Genomic DNA, 21,761 nt, shown 5'->3' on the forward strand with positions numbered 1-21,761 from the left:
TAGATCCCCAGACGAAGCGGAAAATGGCTCGGGTGACTGCCACGGCGCAGGAGTGGGGTATGGGCCAGACCTGCGCCACGTAGAGCAACAACGTGAGCGCCTCGCACCTGATGACCAGGTTCTTACCCACAATGGAGAGAGATCGCTGCCCCCACATGCCCAACTTTTGTCGTACCTTGGCTACTCACTCCTCCCATGTTTTGGTGCACGCCCCGGCCCTTCCGAACCATATCCCCAGCACCTTCAGGTAATCTGACCTGACGGTGAAGGGGACAAAGGATCGGTCAGCCCAGTTCCCAAAGAACATGGCCTCGCTCTTGCCGTGGTTAACTTTGGCTCCCGAGGCCAGTTCGAACTGGTCGCAGATGCTCATCAGGCTGCGCATGGACAGCAGATCCGAGCAGAAGACGGTGACGTCATCCATGTACAGGGAGGTTTTGACCTGACTGCCTCCGCTGCCTGGGATTGTCACCCCTCTTATGCTCGCATCCTTCCTAATAGACTCAGCAAAGGGTTCAATACAGCAAACAAACAAGACCGGGGACAGAGGACAGCCCTGTCTGACTCCAGATTTGATCGGGAAACTTTCAGATTCCCACCCGTTGATTGACACTGTGCTACTGATGTTTGTGTAGAGCAGTTGGATCCAATTGCAGATTCCCTCCCCAAACCCCATTTTGGAAAGCACGTCCATCATGTAGGTGTGCGATATCCTGTCAAAAGCCTTCTCCTGGTCCAGGCTGATGAGGCAGGTGTCCACCCTCCTGTCCCGTACGTAGGCGATCGTATCCCTGAGTAGTGCGAGACTATCAGAGATCTTCCTGCCGGGTACAGTACAGGTCTGATCGGGGTGAATCACCAACTCCAGAGCAGACTTGACTCGACTGGCTATGACTTTGGACAGAATCTTGTAATCAACATTAAGCAGTGAGATGGGCCGCCAATTTCTGATTTCTGCCCTCTCCCCCTTCTGCTTGTAAATGAGGGTGATGATGCCTTTTCTCATGGATTCTGACATGCTGCCGGCCAGGAGCATACTCTCGTATACTTCCAGCAGGTCTGGGCCGACCCAGTCCCACAGGGCCGAGTACCTTTATTTTACGCTTCTTGGTGTGCTGGGATCTGACCATATTAGGTTCTGAATTGTTCCGAGTATCCTAATTGGTTCAATCTACACACTTTACAGATGCTTCCTGTGTCTTTCACATTTAGCAAGGATCCTTGTGTTCCCTGGTTCTAGTCTCTCTCATAAGGGAAAACATCCTCTCAGTATCCACCCGGCCAAGTGCTCTCAAGATCTTATGCATTTCAATAAGATCACTTCTCATTCTTAATTCTAATGGATACAGGACAACCTGTCCAACCATTTCCCAGAAGATAACCCCTTCATCCCAGCGATCAGTCGAGTGAATCTTCTCTGAACTGCTTCTAATGCAATTTCTTTGTTTTCAACAGTAAGGAGACCAAAACTGTACACATTATTACAGATACAGTTTCACCAATACCCTGGACAACTGTAGCAAATCTTCCTTCCTTTAATAGTCCATTCTCCTTGCAATAACTGACATCATTCCATTTGTCTTCCTAAACTCATGTTGTACGTACCAACCAACTTTTTTGTGATTCATGTACCAGGATACCCAACTCTGTCCCGTTGTTTTACTGTATGTTTCTGTTCCATGTTGATTCAGTGCGTCATGAATTAAACGGTTGCATTTGATAATGTATTCTTGAGGGCCGATTCAAACTGTGTTGTAAGACAGTGGGGGATCTCAGCCGAAATAAATGAAGCTACAAAAACTCAGATTTCATAATTCTTCCCGCCAAATTAGTTTTTTTTACTCTTTACATTGTTTGCTCATCGGAAATTGGCGGGCTTTTTGAAATTGATTAAATTTCAACTTCAGTTACATTTCAACCAATCAGGGCGCAGCATTTCCCGCCGCCCTTGGACTTCCCGGAACTGGTTTCAAACTTGACTGATGGACGGGGCTGCATCGAATCACAACACGAGGGCGGTCCCTCTACTGTCTTAAATAGACAGTCCCTGAGCAGCCTCAACATTTACAGTGGCTTTGTTCCAGATCTTCTACCATAATGGCCAGAACCAAGCTGGTCGCCCACCTCCTCCTGGAATGTGTCTTTGCAAAGCAGGTGTGGAAAGAGATGCAGTGGTTTTTGTCGGGGTTCATCCCAAGCAGCTCTGTAACACAGGAGTCTGTGCTCTACGGGCTGTTCCCAGGGACGCACACCGAGACAAACATCAACTGCTGCTGGAGGACTATCAATTCGGTGAAAGACGCCCTTTGGTCTGCCCGAAACTTGCTGGTCTTCCAGCGCAAAGAGTTGTCCACCACCGAATGTTGCAGACTGGCACATTCCAAGGTCCAGGACTACGTGCTGAGGGATGCACTAAAGCTTGGGGCAGCCGCAGCAAAGGCTCAATGGGGAAAGACCACAGTGTAAGGTCCCCCACCAAGCTGAACTGAGGGGCTGGATCCATGGGAAACCCCTCGAACTGTATCGTTAATATTCTCAATTGCTGTAAATGTAAAACTGTAATTGACATGACAATTGTGAAACGGAAGGGTTGTGAAGAAACTCATGACAGTATTGAAGGAAACTGATCTCCCTTGCAATGTTTGTATTTTTTGGTGCTGTTTAGAAACTGTTTGGCAATGTAATTTTTACAGATTTTTATGAATAAAGTATATTTTGGGGGAAAAAAGTGCCAGAACCAAGCAGACAGCGCGCAAATCGACCGGAGGGAAAGCTCCCCGCAAGCAGCTGGCTACCAAAGCGGCCCGCAAGAGCGCTCCAGCCACGGGCGGAGTGAAGAAGCCTCACCGTTACAGACCCGGCACTGTGGCTCTGCGGGAGATCCGTCGCTACCAGAAATCCACCGAGCTGCTCATCCGCAAACTGCCCTTCCAGCGCCTGGTGCGGGAGATCGCACAGGACTTCAAGACAGACCTGCGCTTCCAGAGCTCTGCCGTCATGGCCCTGCAGGAGGCCGTAATATCTCCATTCCCTCTGTTAAAAACAAACTCTTTCCGCTCACTGAGTAAATGGCGTTCAACGGATTTGCTGGCGGAGGGGAGCGCGCATGCGCTCGTTCGATCATTCACAATCACTGGTGGGGGCGGGTTAATACCGCGCATGCGCCTCATTCGGCAATGGTTTGAAAAACAAAAATCAATCGGAACTTTCTCCAGTTCAGTTTTATCTGATTTTGAGCAATGGAACCGGGACTGTGGGCAAGATTAGAGAAGGTTTCCAGCTGGGAGATTTACCCTGTTACCAAGCTCAACTTGAGATCATTCTCTGCACTATGTTTGCTGTTCATTAGCTCGAATTCTCAAAGTGATCCTCCGAGGGAGTCGATGTGTTTGCCGGAATGGAGCAGGAGTTAATATCTGACAGTTACAGTCACAGATCAATTTAATCAGATTGAAACTGTCTGTCACTGAGAGTCATAGCGAAGGGTGTGAGCTGAAAGATTACAGAGAGTTCAACAGGGCAGAGAAAGTTACATTTGGGACATTGTATGCCTCACTCTCTGACACTTTCCCGGACTGTGAGATTAATAATGTGTCTTCCTCTGGCTCCATATCAGTGAGAGATGAGATTGTAACGTCTTGTTTCCCCAGGCGGATCTTTCGAGATAAAACGAATCTTACATTTCAGTCTGCAGCTCAATAATTACAGGCCACTCAGTCTAACCTCAGTAGTGGGCAAATTATTGAAATCTATTCTGAGAGACAAGATAAACTGTCACTTAGAAAGGCACATACCAACTGAATTGAATTTGAAAAAGGATGATAGATGAGGGTAGTGCAGTTGATGGATTCTACATGACAAGGTCCCAAAATACAGAATCTTTATAAAATAAAATCTCATGGGATCCAGGGAAATGCAGCAAGGTTGATGCAAAATTGGCTCAGTGGCAGGAAACAAAGAGTAATTGTTGACGGCTGCTTTTGAGTCTGGAGGGCTGTTTCCAGTGTTTTTCCCCAGGGCTCAGTAATGGGTCACCTGTTTTGTTGATGATCTATATAAACAATTTGGACATAAATGTTGAGGGACACGATCAAGAAGTTTGCAGACGACACCAATATTGGCCGTGTGGTAGATAGCGAGGAGGATTGCTGTGGACTTGAGGAAGATGTTTATGGTCTGGTCAGAAGGGCAGAAAAGTGGCAAATAGAATTCAATCCGGAGAAGTGTGACATGATGCACTTGGGGAGGTCAAACAATGCAAAGGAATACACGATTAATGGGAAAATACTGAGAGGTGCAGAGGAGGTGAGGGACCTTGGAGTAAATGTCCACGGATCCCTGAAGGTAACAGGGTAGGGCGGTAATATGGTTAAGAAGACTTATGGAATCCTTTCCTTTATTGGCCGAGGTATAGAATATAAGAGGAGGAAGGTTATGCTGGAACTTTCTCATCATTGGTTAGGCCAGAAATGAGTTCTGTGTGCAGTTCTGGTCACCTCATTACAGAAAGGATGTAACTGCACTAGAGAGGGTACAGAGGAGATTTACGAGCATGTTGCCGGGCCTGAAAAATGCAGCTCTGAGGAAAGATTGAATAGACTGTGGTTGTTCTCCTTGGAACAGAGAAGGCTGACGGGAGATCTGATTGAAATGTATAAAATGTTGAAGGGCCTGGATAGAGTGGAGCTGAAGGGTCTATTTACCTCAGCAGAGAGATCAAAACCTGTCCTGGGAACTCTACATTTATCGAACAGTTCGGCATGAGAATGTGTAGATGTGAATATTGTGTAAGAGAGAGTGTATTAAAGGTGCTGGCGGGTTAGTCTAATGTCACTGTGTTTGTGGGTCCGGACTCATCGCCGGATTTCCGAGTCCCTCTTGTGTCAAGTAACAAGATTTTCCAGTCAAAGAAGCACATTGATCCCCTTCTCATTCCCAAAGTGGGAATTCTGTGTAATTTCTTTGTTGATTTCAAGATTTCAGTGAAAATGTAGAGAACATGTCAGCTATCGGGGGAGAGAGCGCCATCAGTGCAGTAATAAAACGGGTTTCGGTCAAAAATGGAGTCTTTACTTCAAGTACAAACTTTTGAACAGCAAGCATTCTGATGTCAGAGACAGGAAGGATCTAGTCTGGGATTCTACAGTACCCGAATTTCAGTGGAATCGGAGAGTTTAGGACCAGAGAGAAACACAGAGAGGCAGCAGGAGCCGGGAGCTGACAGCAGGTTGTCTCCGCCCCCGTCCGCTCACTGCCTTTAAGTTGCTCAGTGCCGCCACCACCGGCTTCATTTCTGACCCAGTTCTGACTGACAGAGAGACTTTGTGCAGAGTCTCGGACATGACCGATACAGCAGGCGCCGAAACGGCTCCTCCAGCTCCCGCCGCTCAAGTCAAGACTGCCAAGAAGAAGAAAGCGGCTCCCCGGAACAAGTCAGCCGGTCCCACGTTGAGCGAGCAGATCCTCAAGATTGTAGCGGATTGCACCGATCGCAAGGGGACCTCACTGCCCGCCATAAAGAAGGCTCTGGGTCGGAGCGGTGTGGACGTGGGGAAGTTCAGGACCCAAATCAAGCAAAGTATCAGGAGGAATGTGAACAAAGGCTCCCTGGTGCAGAGCAGCGGTACGGGCGCCTCCGGCTCCTTCAGAATCCCTAAGCAGGGAACCAAGGGAAATGTGGGAAAGAAAGTGAAGTCAGGAGCAGGCAAAAAACCTTTAGTGAAGAAGACAGCTGGCAAGAAAGTGACAGCAAAGAAATCAGCAGCCAAGAAATTACCAGTCAAGAAACTAGCAGCCAAGAAATCGGCAGCAAAGAAAGCAGCAGGCAAGAAAGTGACCAGCAAGAAGGCGGCAACGCCAAAGAAATCTCCAGCGAAGAAAGCAGCGCTTCCGAAAAAGTCTCCTGTGAAGAAGGCCAAAAAACCCAAGAGTGCCACGGGCGGAAAGGTGCTCAAGAAAGTTCAATCATCAAGGGGCAAGACCAAGCCGAAAACAGCAAAGGCTCAGAAAGCAGCCCCTGGAAAGAAGTGAAACTGCACGGGAAACTTGCAGACATCTGAACCCAAAGGCTCTTTTCAGAGCCACCCACATCTCTCAGGAAAGAGCTGTTCCCCCGATCAAATGATCCCTGTCCCGCCGCCGTGTGCACATTTCACATAGAAATGATGGGAAGTAAATGCAGGATCCCTGGTGACTCGCTGACATGCACTACACTCTGCCCTTCCCCCACTCTCTGTAACAAAACAGAGGGATGTTCCGGCCTCACCGTAACTGGGGATCTGTTCGGTACAGTCTCAGTTCATGCTCGTTTCACTAATTCAGAGTGAGAGGGTCTAACACAGGAATACTGGCGAGAAACCCCGCGTCACAACTCAATTCTCTAATTCAGCTGGGGTAAGGTGTTAGTAAAATACTCAATCCGTCTGGGAGGGGAGGTGTGTGGAAACGGGTTGACTTGTGATCGGAAGCACTACTTCGGCGGGTAGATGATCAACTTTTAATTGTTATAGATCCTTATTTAACAGCTCTGGGTTTCTGTTATCTTTGACTATAAAGGTTGAGTCTGGAAGTTTTGTTCTGAGCTCTGTTGTTGAGAGTTTTATTTTTGAATTGGCGGTTCGAGCAAGTGGGAGGCGGAGCTGGAGGATGAAAGACATTTCTCTGCTCTGTCTGTCACTCAGTTTCCTCTCCGCCCCGCCTCTCACTCTCTGTCACTTTCTCAGTCAGGTCCGGGCGGGCTGTATAAAAAAGGCAGCTGAAACAGCTCGTTTCTCATTCAGCAGTGATTTGAGTGAAGAAGCGTCATGTCTGGAAGAGGTAAAGGAGGGAAAGGACTGGGCAAAGGCGGAGCAAAGCGGCACCGCAAAGTGCTTCGTGATAACATCCAGGGTATCACCAAGCCAGCAATCCGCCGCCTGGCTCGCCGTGGTGGAGTGAAGCGCATCTCGGGTTTGATCTATGAGGAGACCCGCGGGGTGCTGAAGGTTTTCCTGGAGAATGTGATCAGAGATGCGGTCACCTACACTGAGCACGCCAAGCGCAAGACGGTCACTGCCATGGATGTGGTGTACGCTCTGAAACGCCAGGGCCGCACTCTCTATGGATTCGGCGGCTAAACAAATCCACCTTTTCTACCAAACACAAAGGCTCTTCTAAGAGCCACCCAAAGACTCACAGAGAGAGCAGTGACCTTGCAACTTGAATTAATAAGATCAAGTTATCTGAATATTGTTTATCATTATCAACAACGGCTTTTGTACATCATTACATTCTCTCAGTAAATTTACATATCACAGAAATTTCACTGTCTTTTTCTCTTCATTATTTATCGAACACGTCATGAATTAAATGGTTGCATTTGATAATTTATACATGAGGGTCTGAACTGCCGGCACGAAGCGGGATTTACTGCCGTTATAGTAAGTAATGACTGGTGCTTTATTCCCGCCAGAGAACACTATTCAAACTGTGTTGTCAGACACAGAGGGGGATGTAGGAAGAAAGAAATAAAGCTACAAGGAGTGAGATTTTACAATTGTTCCCGCCAAATTAGGTGTTTTTTAATCTTTCCCTTGTTTGCTCATCGGAAATTGGCGGGCTTTTTGAAATTGATAAAATTTCAGTTTCAGTTACAGTTCAACCAATCAGTGCACAGCATTTCCCGCCGCTCTTTTACTTCCCAGAGCTGGTTTCAAACTTGACTGATGCATCCAATCACAACACAAGGGCGGTCCCTCTACTGTCTTAAATAGACAGTCCCTGAGCAGTCTCAACATTTACAGTGTCTTTGTTCCAGAGCTTCCACCAGAATGGCCAGAACCAAGCAGACAGCGCGCAAATCGACTGGAGGGAAAGCTCCCCGCAAGCAGCTGGCTACAAAAGCGGCCCGCAAGAGCGCTCCAGCCACGGGCGGAGTGAAGAAGCCTCACCGTTACAGACCCGGCACTGTGGCTCTGCGGGAGATCCGCCGCTACCAGAAATCCACCGAGCTGCTCATCCGCAAACTGCCCTTCCAGCGCCTGGTGCGGGAGATCGCACAGGACTTCAAGACAGACCTGCGCTTCCAGAGCTCGGCCGTCATGGCCCTGCAGGAGGCCAGCGAGGCTTACCTGGTGGGGCTCTTTGAGGACACCAACCTGTGCGCCATCCACGCCAAGCGAGTCACCATCATGCCCAAAGACATCCAGCTGGCCCGCCGTATCCGCGGGGAGCGCGCCTAAACTCACCCTGCCCCGAACTGAGTTTGGCATCAAATAACACAACGGCTCTTTTAAGAGCCACCAAATCGGCAAAACAAAGAGCTGCGATCTCCTGTTGTCAGAGAACTGTGGTCTACAGCAGGTCATTTTATTAGAGAGCCGATCATTGTGTAAAAGCTTTCGTTTGCGTAAACGGTAGAATTGCTAAAATCCCTGACAAATATAGGAAGAGGAGAGCAGCTAAGTGCCCGAATCCAGTACTGAGAAGGCTGAGGGGAGATCTGATTGAAATGTACAACATTTTGGCGGGTCTGGAGAGAGTGAAGGTGAAGAGTCTTAGCAGAGAGGTCAGTGACTATGGGGCATATGTTTCAAGTGATTGGTACAAAAATTAGAGGGAAAACGAGGATTTTATTTTCACCCAGAGGGTGGTGGGGGTCTGGAACCCACTGCCTGAAAGGGTAGTTGAGGCAGAGACCCCCAACTCATTCAAAAGGAATCTGGATATGCATCTCAAGTGCTGTAATCTGCAGGGCGACGGACTGAATGCTGGAAGGTGGGAGTAGAATAGGTGGGTCATTTTTCGGCCGACACCGACACGATGGGCCAAGTGGCCTCGTTGTAGGCCAATACAAAGCAGCGCTAGCATTATAAAATTGCCTTCTCAGACAGCAAGCAACCCTTTAACAGATAAAGTGGGTGGCTCTGAAAAGAGCCTTTGGGTTCGCAGATTTAAGTCAGGCCGCTTCACTTGCTCTTCGTGCTCGGAGCGCTGGTTTTCTTGGGCAGCAGCACGGCCTGGATATTAGGCAGCACCCCGCCCTGAGCAATGGTCACCCCTCCCAGCAGCCTGTTGAGCTCCTCGTCGTTGCGGACTGCCAGCTGGAGGTGTCTGGGGATGATGCGGGTCTTCTTGTTGTCCCGGGCCGCGTTGCCGGCCAGCTCGAGGATTTCAGCTGTCAGATACTCGAGCACAGCAGCCAGATAGACCGGGGCTCCGGCACCCACACGCACAGCATAGTTCCCCTTTTTAAGGAACCTGTGAACACGGCCCACCGGGAACTGCAGTCCAGCTCGGGAGGAGCGAGACTTGGCCTTGGACCGAGCTTTACCACCGGTCTTCCCTCTTCCAGACATTACCACAATCAGACAAACACTTTCAGGAAGAATGCTGAGAACCGCCCACAATAGTCCCATTTATACCTTCGGGAGGAATGGTGTCGGGGGCACTGGTGATTGGTCACTCTGCACTGGGTGTCATTGTACTCTTCATGTGACCAATCAGAGAGCTGCTGAATTCACCAATCCGGAGACGCCAAGGAGATGAGGGCGGAAAATAACGGCGCGAAATTGTCAGACTGCAAACGATTTTTCAAATTTGAAAATCCCGCCAATATATTTGTAAAACACAGAGCGGCTTCAATATAGATCATCACATTTATAGGTAACTTGGTTTTACCGCAAATATTTTAAAATCTTTTTCATATTGTATTATTCTACATGTGGTAACAATTTCCAGATTCACTTTCACATTCCACCATCTATTCGGGTTTACTCTCTATCCTTTTTGAAACATTCTATAACCAGAGGACAGAAAGCCTCTTTCACAGCATTCTGTAACCATTTCAGCTCAATGTTCCTAATGATACCACATCACTGATTATAGATTGATCCCTATTGGTGAGAGACAACAGCGGAGTGTATAATCTTAGTGTCAGGTGTCAAAGAGTGAGACTGAGGGTTCCCACACCACCGGGGTTTCTAGATAATGTACTGATTACTTATTGAGAACAAACTTGATCTCGGGATATGAGTGACTGAGAAATGATGCCTGTGCGTTAAATCAGATTTTATTATCGAAATACAGCAAAGGGGCCGAATATGAACGCGTCCGTGAACAAAGCTCACAAATAGTCAGTAATTAATGATCGGGATATTATTAAGTAGAGACAGGAAGATCACATGGGCAGTGAAACTGTATTAACCAGAATCTGTGGGATTAAAACAGAGATCACAAAGGCAGTTAGAAAATACTTGGTAAAAATATCAAAACAAATTGATATTATAGAGATAATGTTGTAGCTTTTTGAGAGACGTTGTGGGTGGCTCTTAAAGGTCAGAACTCGCATTTTATACACATCCCCAGAGCTCTATGTTAATGAAGGATGGGGTGAAAACCATGTTCGTGATTGGCTGGTTTACAATGATGTCAATTCTTGAGATTCTCTATTTATCTGATTGGTTACTTTAGATAACCAATCAAATTTAGTGCTCGGCGAAGCCACAACATTTCACAGCTGTCAGCTCAGTCCATTGCTTTTGCCTGTCACCTATCCACCGATATCCCTGACTTTCTCACTCCCTCTGTTACTGTCTCTTCAACTGGTTCAGTTTTATTGGCACCAGCCCGTCACCTTTTTCATTCTGCACGGATTATTCCTCCGCACTTCAGTTTACTCACAGAAGACAAGGTGACCGAGTGATTAAAACGATGAACTGCTAATCTGTTGTGCTCTGCATGCGTGGGTTTGAATTCCATACTCCTTGTTTCTGAATGTTTAAAATAAGAGCACCGTCTTCGTGTTCCATTCGAGTGCGCTGGTTCTTTCTAAACAAGAAATACGGATGTGTAAAATAAACACAGTGACAGTGTTGTAGTGGAGTATTGCATCCAGTTCTGGTTATTTGAGGGTACAGAGGAAGTTTATCAGAATGTGCGAAGTCGGTAGAGATGGATTTGTTCTCCATTGAATCAACAACATTGAAACAGCTGAAGAGACAGTAACAGAGGGAGTCAGAAAGTCAGGGATATTGGTGGATAGGTGACAGGCAAGATCAGTGGACGAGCTGACTGAAGGGAGATTTACAACAAGTGTGAAACATCATGACAAGTGAGACAAGGATAAACAGTTCCCATTCGCTCATTGTACAAGGACATAGTGACAGAAATTGAGGATTTGGGGCGAACACTGAGTGAGTGGTGATGATCTGGAACTCACTTCCCACAAGGGAGCTGGAAGTAGAGACAATCAATTACTTCAAGAGATGATTGAATCAGCATTTGAAGGAATTAAACTTGCAGAGTTACAGGGATCCAGCGGTGGAGTGAGTGTGACTGGATTGCACTGTGGAGAGCTGTCATGGACTCGATGGGCCAAATAGCCTCCTTCGGTGCTGTAAATAACTATGTTTACTATTAGTTTCTGACTGAATACTGATCAGTTTAAAGGCTATTTTAAATCTGTATTTATTCAAGAAATGATAAATTTCCGGGAGACGTACATGGATGATGAGAATCATTTTATAAATTGCATTGACTTGTTCAGTTTTAAAACTGTTATTTTTTTGTATTTTGTCTGTGTGTAGCTTGTACTCTGTCCCCGTCAGTTCCTGGTCTGTGAGTGTGAGTTTACCTCATTTTATTTCATTCTCTGTTATCTGAGTGTGGGTTCAATCTTTACCCAGAGCGCTGTTTGTGAACTGAACTTTACCTATCTCCCTTTTTATTATTATTAAACAAAGATCTGCACACTCTTGTTTCTGACTGTGAACTCATTTATTAGTTTAAAGGACATGTCTTGTTTCACATAGATTTCATTGAAAGAAAATTGAAGTTCAGCATTGTGGGAGATACACATGGATGATGAGAGTCTTTTGTAAGTTTTAATTTGGAAATCACATTGATCATTTTTAAGTTATAAAATGAATCTGTATGATACCAGAATTGAGGTCTGACCTGCAGTAGAGAACTCAGGTCAACTGCTTGGAAAGCAGATATTCTCAGTACTATACCACCATCACTATGTGAGTTTAATGTAGGTAAATGAGTACATTATTCTGTAACATTTATTTTCTGTTATGTGACTATGTCTGGTTCCAGTTCATCATGTCAGCCTCTGGTACTCTGTATGAGGTGGGATTAATGTGGTGTATGTCAGTTTCTGGTACTGCCTGTGAGTGTGAATATATTTCTGTATCCATCAGTCTCTCAAACTGAATGTGAGTGTGGATTAATTCATTTATCATCCGTCTCCGCAACTGACAGTGAGAATGTGATTCATTCAGTATCTCTCTGTCTCTGGTATTGTATGTGAATGTGTTGTTTATTCTGTGTTTTTCTGTGACTGGTAGAGTTTGTGAGTGTGGCATTCATTCTGTACCTGTTAGGAAATATTATTGAATGGCATTGTGGACTCTGTTTTTTAGGCACTCCTACTCTATGTGAATCAGATTTTTACTGTGTCTGTCTGTTTCACGTCATGTAATTGATTATGGGATGCATTATATAGCTGTCAGTCTGAGATAGAGAGATAGAGAGATAGATTTTTGATCTACAAGGCAGTAAAGGGTTATTGGGACAGCGAGGAAAGTGAAGTTAAGCACAATCAGATCAGCCATGATCATACTAAATGGCAGAGTAGGGTGGAGAGGTCAAATGGCCTACTCTTGGTCATATTTGTTATGTTCTTAAGATCTTCTCTTACTTGACATGATTGTGGGCCACATTCTGTATCTTTAAATCTCTGGTCCAGAATGTGTGCTTGGAATTCATTCCTTGTCTAGTGGGTGGCACAGTGGCGCAGTGGTTAGCGCCGCAGCCACATAACTCCAGGGACCCGGGTTCAATTCTGGGTACTGCCTGTGTGGAGTTTGCAAGTTCTCCCTGTGACCGTGTGGGTTTTCGCCAAGTGCTTCCGTTTCCTGCCACAGCCATAAGACTTGCAGGTGATAGGTAAATTGCCGCTAGAAGATAGTCGGGATAGGCTGGTCGGGAATATGAGATTACTGTGGGGTTAGTATAAATGGGTAGTTGTTGGTCGCCACAGACTCGGTGGGCCGAAGGGTCTGTTTCAGTGCTGTATCTCTAAATAAATGTATCTGCCTCTGAGGGAGTGTGCAAGTGTGAGATTAATTCTGTTGCAGCCAGTGTGCGTACTGTACATGCATATTGGATCCATTCAGTATATGTAAATTATGGGTATGATATGTGATTCATTCTCCATCCATTAGGCTCTGGTACCCTGTTTCAGTGTCAGGTTCAATTTGCATCTCTGTGATGTCTGTGTGATCCTTCAGTACTTAATATGTACCTCAAGCATTCTGTTGGCTGCTGTTAAATTTTTTCGTGTATCAATATTTTTTTCCTTGTGTTTAATATAAAATAGGAATTAACTATTTCATAGCTGTCTATTTTGTTCAATTCTTGGACATGAGTTGTGAATTGATATCCAATTCCTTGCTCTGCCAAATTAATTGTGAGTGTTAATCTTTCAATCTGATACATGACCTGGTATGTGCAGTCAAATTACACCATTTTGTAAAAAAAAAAGAATGAATACTGTATGTTTCTGTCTGACCCTTAGTGACATGTTTGGACTGGTTTGTAATCTGTAGCTCAGTTGATATTGTGGGGGACTTTATTGGGATTCATTCTGTAGCTTTCAATCAGGTAAATTTTGCCTGTTCTAGTTAAGATATCTTATTTGAAATGTAGTCAAATTGACAGTGTATTTAAATCTGATAATGAGTGTGTTTTTAGACTGGGTTTGATGTATCTACCAGTCAGCTGGAGTAAAATAGATACAACTTCTATCTCTCCTGCTCTGCTTGACTGTTGGATTGAAAATGTGTCTCTTGATCTTGGGATCAGTGTGGGTCTGACTACTTCTTTTGTTTGTTACAGTGGAAATGATGAGCTGGCTGTGTCACTGTGCTTTGAGAGTGATACTGTATCTACCTACTGTGTGTTGGAACAAGCTGGGTGCACTTTTCCTTGTGTCCAGGAGTCAGGACTTTCATTCTGGTTCCTTCAAATGTTTGCCTGCAGCAAGAAAAAGTAATTCTTATACTTGAAGAAAGGTCAGTGAGAAGAATCACAGAATCATTACAGTGCAGAAGGAGGCCATTTGGCCCATCGCGTCTGCACCGGTTCTCTGAAAGAGCAACTCCCTCAGTTCCATTCCCCTGCCTTCTCCCCATAACCCCACCAAATTCTTCCCTTTCATAAAACTTTCTAATTCCCTTTTGAATACTTCAGTCAAACCTGCCTCCATCAAATTCCAGATCTTAACCACTCGCTGCATGAAAAAGATTTCCCTCATGTACCTTTTGCTACTCTTACCAAATACTTTAAATTTGTGCCCTCTCATTCTTGATCCTCTCATGAGTGGGAACAGTTTAGTTTAGAGATACAGCACTGAAACAGGCTCTTCGGCCCAACGAGTCTGTGCTGACCATCAACCACCCAATTATACTAATCCTATATTCCTACCACATCCCCACCTGTCCCTATATTTCCCTACCAGCTACCTATACTAGGGGCAATTTATAATGGCCAATTTACCTCCCAAACTGCAAGTCTTTTGGCTGTTGGAGGAAACTGGAGCACCCGGAGAAAACCCACGCAGACACAGGGAGAACTTGCAATCTCCACACAGGCAGTACCCAGAATTGAACCCAGGTCGCTGGAGCTGTGAGGCTGCGGTGCTCACCACTGCACCACCCCTAGAGTTTCTCTCTATCCACTCTACCCAGACACCTCATGATTTTGAATACCTCTATCAAATCACCTCTCAGTCTTCTCTTCCCCTGGGAAAACAGTCCTAACTTCTCCAATCTATCTTTAAAACTGAATTTCCTCATCCCTGGATCCATTTTCGTGACTCTTCTCTTCACTCTCTCCCATGCCGTCAGGTCTTTCCTCAAGTGAGGTGCCCAGAATTGGACATCATACTTCAGCAGAGGCTGAATTAGTGTCTTACAGAAGTTCAACATAACTTCCTTGCTCTTGTACTTTATTCCACTATGAATGAAGTCTAGGATGCTGTATGTTTTATTAAACACACTCTGAACCTGTCCGGCCACTTTCAATGACTTATGCACATACACACCTCAGTCCATCTGCTCCTGCTCCTCGAATTATACCCTTTATTTTATACTGTTTCTCCATGTTCTTACTACCAAAATGAATCACCTTACATTTCTGTGCATTGAACTTCATCTGCCACCTGTCTGTCCATTCCACCAACTTGTCTATGTCCTTTTGTAGTTCTACACTATCCACCTCACAGTTCACAATGCTTCCATGTTTCTTATCATCTGCATACTTTGAAATTGTGCACCAAGGTCTCGGAGATTAACCTATATCAGCAAAAGCAAGGGTCCAAACACTGATCCCAGGGAAACTCCAACACAACCTTCCTCCAGCCAAAAAACATCCATTAACCACTGCTCTTTGTTTCCTCTAACTCAGGCAATTTCGTATCTAGTTGCGACTGTGCATTTTACTGCATGAACTATAAGTTTGCTCACATGTCTGTTGTGTGGCACTGTATCAAACACCTTTTGAAGGTCCATGTACACCACATCAACTGCATTGCCCTCATCAACCCTCTCTGTTACCTCCACAAAAGACTTCAGCAATTTGGTTAAACATGATTTTCCCTGAAGAAATCCATGCTGCTTTTCCTTAATTAACTCACATTTAGAGTCATCGAGTTCGACAGCACATAAATAGGCCCTTCAGCCCATCATGTACATCAGGTACCTCAGTATTCTAATCCCATTTTCCAGCACTTGGTCAGTATCCTTGTACGCTATGGCAGTTCAAATGTTCATCCAAATACTGCTTGAATGTTGTGAGGGTTTCTGCCTCTACCATCTCTTCAGGCAGTGTGATCCACATTCCAACCATCTTCTGGGTGAAAGCATTTTTCCTCAAAGCCCCTCTAAACCTCCTGCTCCTTACCTTAAATCTCTGTCCCCTGGTTATTGACATCTCTGCTCAGGGAAAAAAATCTTCCTATCTCTGCTTCTCATAATTTTGTTTATTTTTTTTATTTAGAGATACAGCACTGAAACAGGCCCTTCGGCCCACCGAGTCTGTGCCGACCATCAACCACCCATTTATACTAATCCTACACTAATTCCATATTCCTACCACATCCGCACCTGTCCCTATATTTCCCTCCCAGCTACCTATACTAGGGGAAATTTATAATGGCCAATTTACCTTTCAACCTGCAAGTCTTTGACATGTGGGAGGAAACCAGAGCATCCGGAGGAAACCCACACAGACACAGGGAGAACTTGCAAACTCCACACAGGCAGTACCCAGAATTAAACCCAGGTCGCTGGAGCTGTGAGGCTGCGGTGCTAACCACTGCGCCACTGTGCTGGCCAAGTCAGGTTGCCCCTCATCCATCTCTGCTTTAATAGTCCCTGTGACTATTGATTTTGCCCCCAATTATTTTTTCTCGATGTTTTTCCAACACTGAATTTAAACTAACTGGCCTGTAGTTGATCGGCTTATATTTACACCCTTTTTTGAAAAATTCTGCAGTTCTTTATCACCACCACCGAGTCTAAGGAAGAGTGAAAAATTATGGCCAGATCTTCTGTGATTTCCACCCTCACTTCCCTTAGATGCATCTCATCTGGCTCTGGTGCTTTATCCACTTTAAGTACAGACAGACTATCTAATATTTCTTCTTTATCAATTTTAAAACCCTTTAATATCTGACTTACCTCCTCTTTCAACATTACCAAGGAAGAAGATGCAACCCAGTCAAAGACAGATGCAAAGTATTCTTTTAATACTTCAGCTATGCCCTCTGCCTCCATGTGTAAATCCCCTTTCTGGTCCCTAATCGGCCGCACTCCTCCTTTTACCACCTTTTTACTATTTATATGCTTATAGAAAACGTTGGGATTTCCTTTAATGCTCGCTGGCCGTCTCTTTTCATCTTCTCTCATTGATTCTCCCATTTGTTTTTTTTTCACTTCCCCTCTGGACCTTCTATATTCAGCCTGGTTCACAGTAATATTTTCTACCTGGCATCTCTCAGAAGCACACTTTTTCTTCTTTATCTTAATCTCTACCTCTTTTGCCATCCAAGGAGTTCTGGGTTTGTTTGTTTTAATTTTCCCCTTCAAGGGAACATACGTCGACTGTGCCCGAACTATCTGTTCTTTGAAGGTAACCCAATGTTCATCTACCTTTTTTTTGCTGCCAGCTTTTGACTCCAATTTATTCGCCCCAGCTCCATCCTTACCCCATTGAAGTTGACTTACCCCCAGTTAATTATTCTTCCCTTGGATTTCTCTTTGTCCTTTTCCATAGTCAACCTAAACCTGATGAAACAATGATCACTATCCCCCTAAATGCTCTCCTACTGATACGTGATCCACTTGGCCCACCTCATTCCCAAGAACCAGGTCTAGCAGTGCCTCCTTTCTCGTTGGACTAGCAACATACTGTTGTAGAAAATTTTCCTGAACACACTGTAGGAACTCTTGCCCCTCACTGCCCTTCACACTGTTATTATCCCAGTCCATATTTGAATAATTAAACTCTTCCATTATAACTACCCGATAATGTTTGCACCTTGCTGTAATTTCCTTGCAAATTTGTTTTTCCATGTCCTACCCACTAGCTGGTGGCCGATAGACAACACCGAGCAATGTAACTGCAGCTTTTTTGTTCCTTAGCTCTAGCCAAATTGATTCTGTCCTCGACCACTCTGGGACATCCTTTTTCTCCAACACTCTCCTTGATCAATACTGACACCCCTCCCCCTTTATTCCCTTTCATGTTTTCCCTGATCACCTTGTATCCAGGAATGTTTAACACCCAGTCTCTGTTCGAGCCACAACATCAAATTTCCACATGACAATCTCCGCCTGTACCTCACCATCTTATTAACCATACTCCGTGTGTTCACATACATGTACCCTGATTCAGACTGTATTACATTCTGCCTTCCTCTGATCCTACTTAATATCGTTTTATTCCCGACTCTTGTGTTATCAGTCTCCCCCAGTATTCTGTACATGTCGGTATCCCTCTCTATTACTTGCTCCCTGACAAGTTAACTGACATGATACAAAAGTAATCAATATAATCTTTTCAATAATAATCATTATGAACAATCGGAAAAAGAAAACCAGCAACACAAACAGTGTCTGTCTCCTGCAACACTCTGCTTCTGCTGCCCACCTGTTTGCAGCGGTTTTGCGACAGTTTTGCGACACTCAGAAACAACCCACACCCCTCACCGCTCCATGAATCGGACTACCCGATGGAGTCGTCACCTCTCCCTTCCCCCCACCGGCTCACTCCATGTTCCGGGACCAGTTTCTGCTCCACAATCTCCGACTCCCGCTGAACTTCCCCGCTATTCAATGTTAATCTCTGAACACATCTGCAGACTCGCTCCCAAACCTGGTGTTGCTGCTGGAAGCAGATGTTGTTTGTTCACTTACCCCGGGACCCGGATGTCTCCATTCGCAGCTGATTTAAACAATCTTCCGCTCACTCACTGAATGACGCTCAGAGACAGTGTTGGGGGGAGGGGAGCGCATGCGCTCTTATCCTCATGATGACGTCACGGTGGGCGGGGTTATATCGCGCGTGCGCTGCTCTCTGCAACAAAACTCAATGGGAACTTTCCCATTTCACCCTCATCAATGTGTGAACAATGAAACTGAACATGGGGTTAGGGTGGAGGGAGGGTGGGGAGGGGTGGAGGGAATCTATAACCTAGAAAGCCGGGAGCTGATCCCATTTAGATGTTCAAATTGCCGTCTCTCCCTGCAGGGTGTTTGTTATTATTGAGACCCTCCTCTCAAAACAATCCGACAGAAACATGGGAGGAAGGAGGGAGTCGGTGTGTTTGCTGGGACCTTGTAGAATTCATTTCAGTCAGCAAAGGTTTGTCTAACCGGAGTGAAACCCGCGGTCAATGTGAGTAATACCGAATGGTGATCTTCATCGTTTCATTCGAAACAAGAGAGACACGGAGCTGCCGCGATTATACCAGACACACAAACACAGTGACAATAGAGCCCGTCCCAGAGTTTCAGCTCCCGGTTGTTAAATGTCCTCATGTACACAGTCTTTGCTGTGAATTTTCAGGGCTCAGTTGCTGATGTCTACTCCTGTATCCCTGAAACACTCGGAGCCAGGAGATCCTCACACTCCATTTTGAAAGATTTATTGACAGGAATTTTTCTAAACTTTGGCTGAGTCGATCATAACCTGCTGATCAAGCATAGTATTATTCAAACAATTAATGGGACATTCTGTTCACTACTTGGGTCTTGAACACGGTTTGAGCAGATCAACAAGTGAAAGGTTCAGCATTTTTCCTGATATAACAGACAGAGCTGGATAGAGGGACTCAGGGTTAATCCTGCACACACAGGGCAGTTTGAGCGACAGTCACACAGGGACGGGAAATGGTCTCGATTCCATTGCCTACTCACCCAACAAGGGCAGTTCGGGACTGACTAAACATCCAACTCACCATAATTCAGTATTGGAGAAAGACAGAGGCTTGTCCACTCCATCTTTCCTTACTGTATCTGGGACATTATGTGAGGGAAAGTGTTCCAGTACCTCTCACTCTCAGACAGCAACTGACATGTGTTCAGATAGTCAGTGTTAGTCTTTCACTTACCATGAATAGGCGCCTCTCCAAGAACCTGGAAATCCAATATCCCGAAGCAGCTGCTCTACTCAGAACTTGGTCATGGCAGGAGAACCCCAGGAGGACAGTGGAAACACTTCAGAGATGTCCTCAAATCATCCCTCATTTGGGAAGACATTGTACACTTCAGGGATATTTGTCAGGAACATGCAAAGGTGAACTCGACGCAGCGAAGGCAGCGAAGGGAGCACACACACGTCCGATGCAGTGATTTACCTGACCCTTCCAGCACCACCTGTCCCTGATATGACAGAATCTGCAGATCATGCATTGGACTTATCAGCCATTTCAGAACCCATCAAACTGGAGTGGAAAAAAGTCATCCTTGATCGCTAGGGACTGTCTGAGATGGAAGAGAATAAATAGGCCAATATAATGATCAGCAATAATAATGAACTGGAGAGGGAGGAGATCGAGAGCAGTGAGATAGAATAGGGAGGGGAAGTGGCCTGTGACGTTTATATAATGTAACACATTGACAGAGATCCTGTTCTATTTGGGTAAAGACTTATTCAAGATAGAAAAATGTAAACTAGTTTCTCGCTGACATATTGTACCAGAGACAACCTCTCTATTATTTCCAAACTCAAAACAGGGCCAGATTATAAACAAATACTGTATTTCTCACTGAACCACTTTTACCTGTTGGACTCTCTGCAGATTCTCAGGACAAGGCCATTCAGATATATTTTCAGTCACTAAGAGATTCATTCTGATGACATTAAGCAGAGACTATCAGATGTTTAACTTTCATCCCTCAAACACTCGGATTCACTTTTACACTTCGACGAGATCCGTTTGGACAGTTTAGGAGCCGCCCCCTCACCCCTTCCTCCGCTTTATTCCGACCATCTTCCAGTCTCAGTGTCACACACGTTACCATTAATTTGCTTTTGATCAATATAATTCAAAGGTTGTTTGCAGCGACAATCATTGAAATAATGATGACAGTGATTTGTACAAAACATCCCAGATCCACCCTATCACCATGATTACAAGCAGGCAGAACCAGGGGAAGGAAAAATCTGGTAACAAAGACCATTATTTTTGACAACAGTGTTGAGTTAATAAAGGACAACCAGTACGGATTTGCTCAGGGCAAATCATGTGCGACTAACATGATTGAATTCTTGTGGTTGAAGTTACTGAAGGTAGTACAGTAATTATTGGATACATGCTCTTCCAAAGGCATTCCATCAAGTAGTGAATAACAGACTTACATGGAGAATAGAAATGCATGTTAAAATTGACACTGGTATCCTGAGATGGTAGTTGGTTAAAGGATAGGAGGCTCTTCTGTGACCTTGTCTTATTTACACCTTCTCCTTTGTTATCTCTTGCCCCAACCCCGCTTTACTTGCTTATAACATTTTACAATTCTAATATTTGCTCGTTCTGAAGTAGGGTCACTCACCTGAAAGGTTAACTCTGCTTCTCTCTCCACAGATGCTGCCAGACCTGCTGAGTATTTCCAGCATTTCTTGTTTTTATTTCAGATTTCCAGCATCCGCAATATTTTGCTTTTATTTTAGAGTTTAGTAGTGAACTGATCCTTTCTGCTGACTGGGCAGAACTATGCAGTGGGGTGACGCAGATAAATGTACGAAGAACATTATTTCAATAGGGCCCACAATGTTGAAGTTTGAGGATGACAAAATACATAGCAATGTATGCAAATAGTAAAGAGCTGTAAGTTTCAGGTAGATGTTACCTGAACAGAGGTGAGACAGAGAATACCCAACCCGTCTCACCTTTAGATTACTGACCAAGATAGACCAGCAAGGTACAAACTCAGGTTCTGTGACCAAGTCAGAGAGTTTATTAGTTTTTACTAAGATGTACAAAGTTAATACTTAACAATGGTAATAGATATTCAGTAACACACAACACCCGTTCTTGTTTCTGTGCTTGCTGCCACACGGACTTCTCTCCTTCTTCATCCCTTGCTGTGTTTTTTTGACTATATTCTATCTTCTCCTTTTCAGTACCAACGATCTTCTGTTGACCCCTCTCTAAGTGTGCTGACGATGTCCTGTAACACCCTTTCTTTTATCCTTCTTGTGGTGCAAGGATG

At 45.0% G+C, this 21,761-nt stretch overlaps 1 protein-coding gene and 2 long non-coding RNA genes across 5 annotated transcripts in view; 2 read left to right on the forward strand and 1 right to left on the reverse strand.

The window, feature by feature from the left end:
* Positions 1–21,761, forward strand: part of LOC137356111 (uncharacterized) — a 186,957-nt gene that overhangs the window by 35,442 nt on the left and 129,754 nt on the right. The window lies entirely within an intron of this gene.
* On the forward strand, positions 5,341–6,030 carry LOC137356509 (histone H1-like). Its single transcript, XM_068022394.1, has one exon. It carries the CDS (start codon positions 5,341–5,343, stop codon positions 6,028–6,030), a length of 690 nt encoding a protein of 229 aa, XP_067878495.1.
* LOC137356450 (uncharacterized) lies at positions 9,457–18,543 on the reverse strand. Of its 3 annotated transcripts, none has more exons than XR_010971061.1 (3): positions 18,462–18,543; positions 13,940–14,019; positions 9,457–10,189 (listed from the first exon to the last, which is right to left on the reverse strand). It is a non-coding gene; the product is annotated as an uncharacterized lncRNA (long non-coding RNA). The 3 variants fall into 3 exon arrangements; XR_010971059.1 differs by having other exon boundaries at positions 9,469–10,806; XR_010971060.1 differs by having other exon boundaries at positions 9,469–10,806; positions 13,936–14,019.

The sequence above is a fragment of the Heterodontus francisci genome, chromosome 45 (assembly GCF_036365525.1).
Source record: "Heterodontus francisci isolate sHetFra1 chromosome 45, sHetFra1.hap1, whole genome shotgun sequence".
Taxonomy (NCBI): Eukaryota; Metazoa; Chordata; class Chondrichthyes; order Heterodontiformes; family Heterodontidae; genus Heterodontus; species Heterodontus francisci.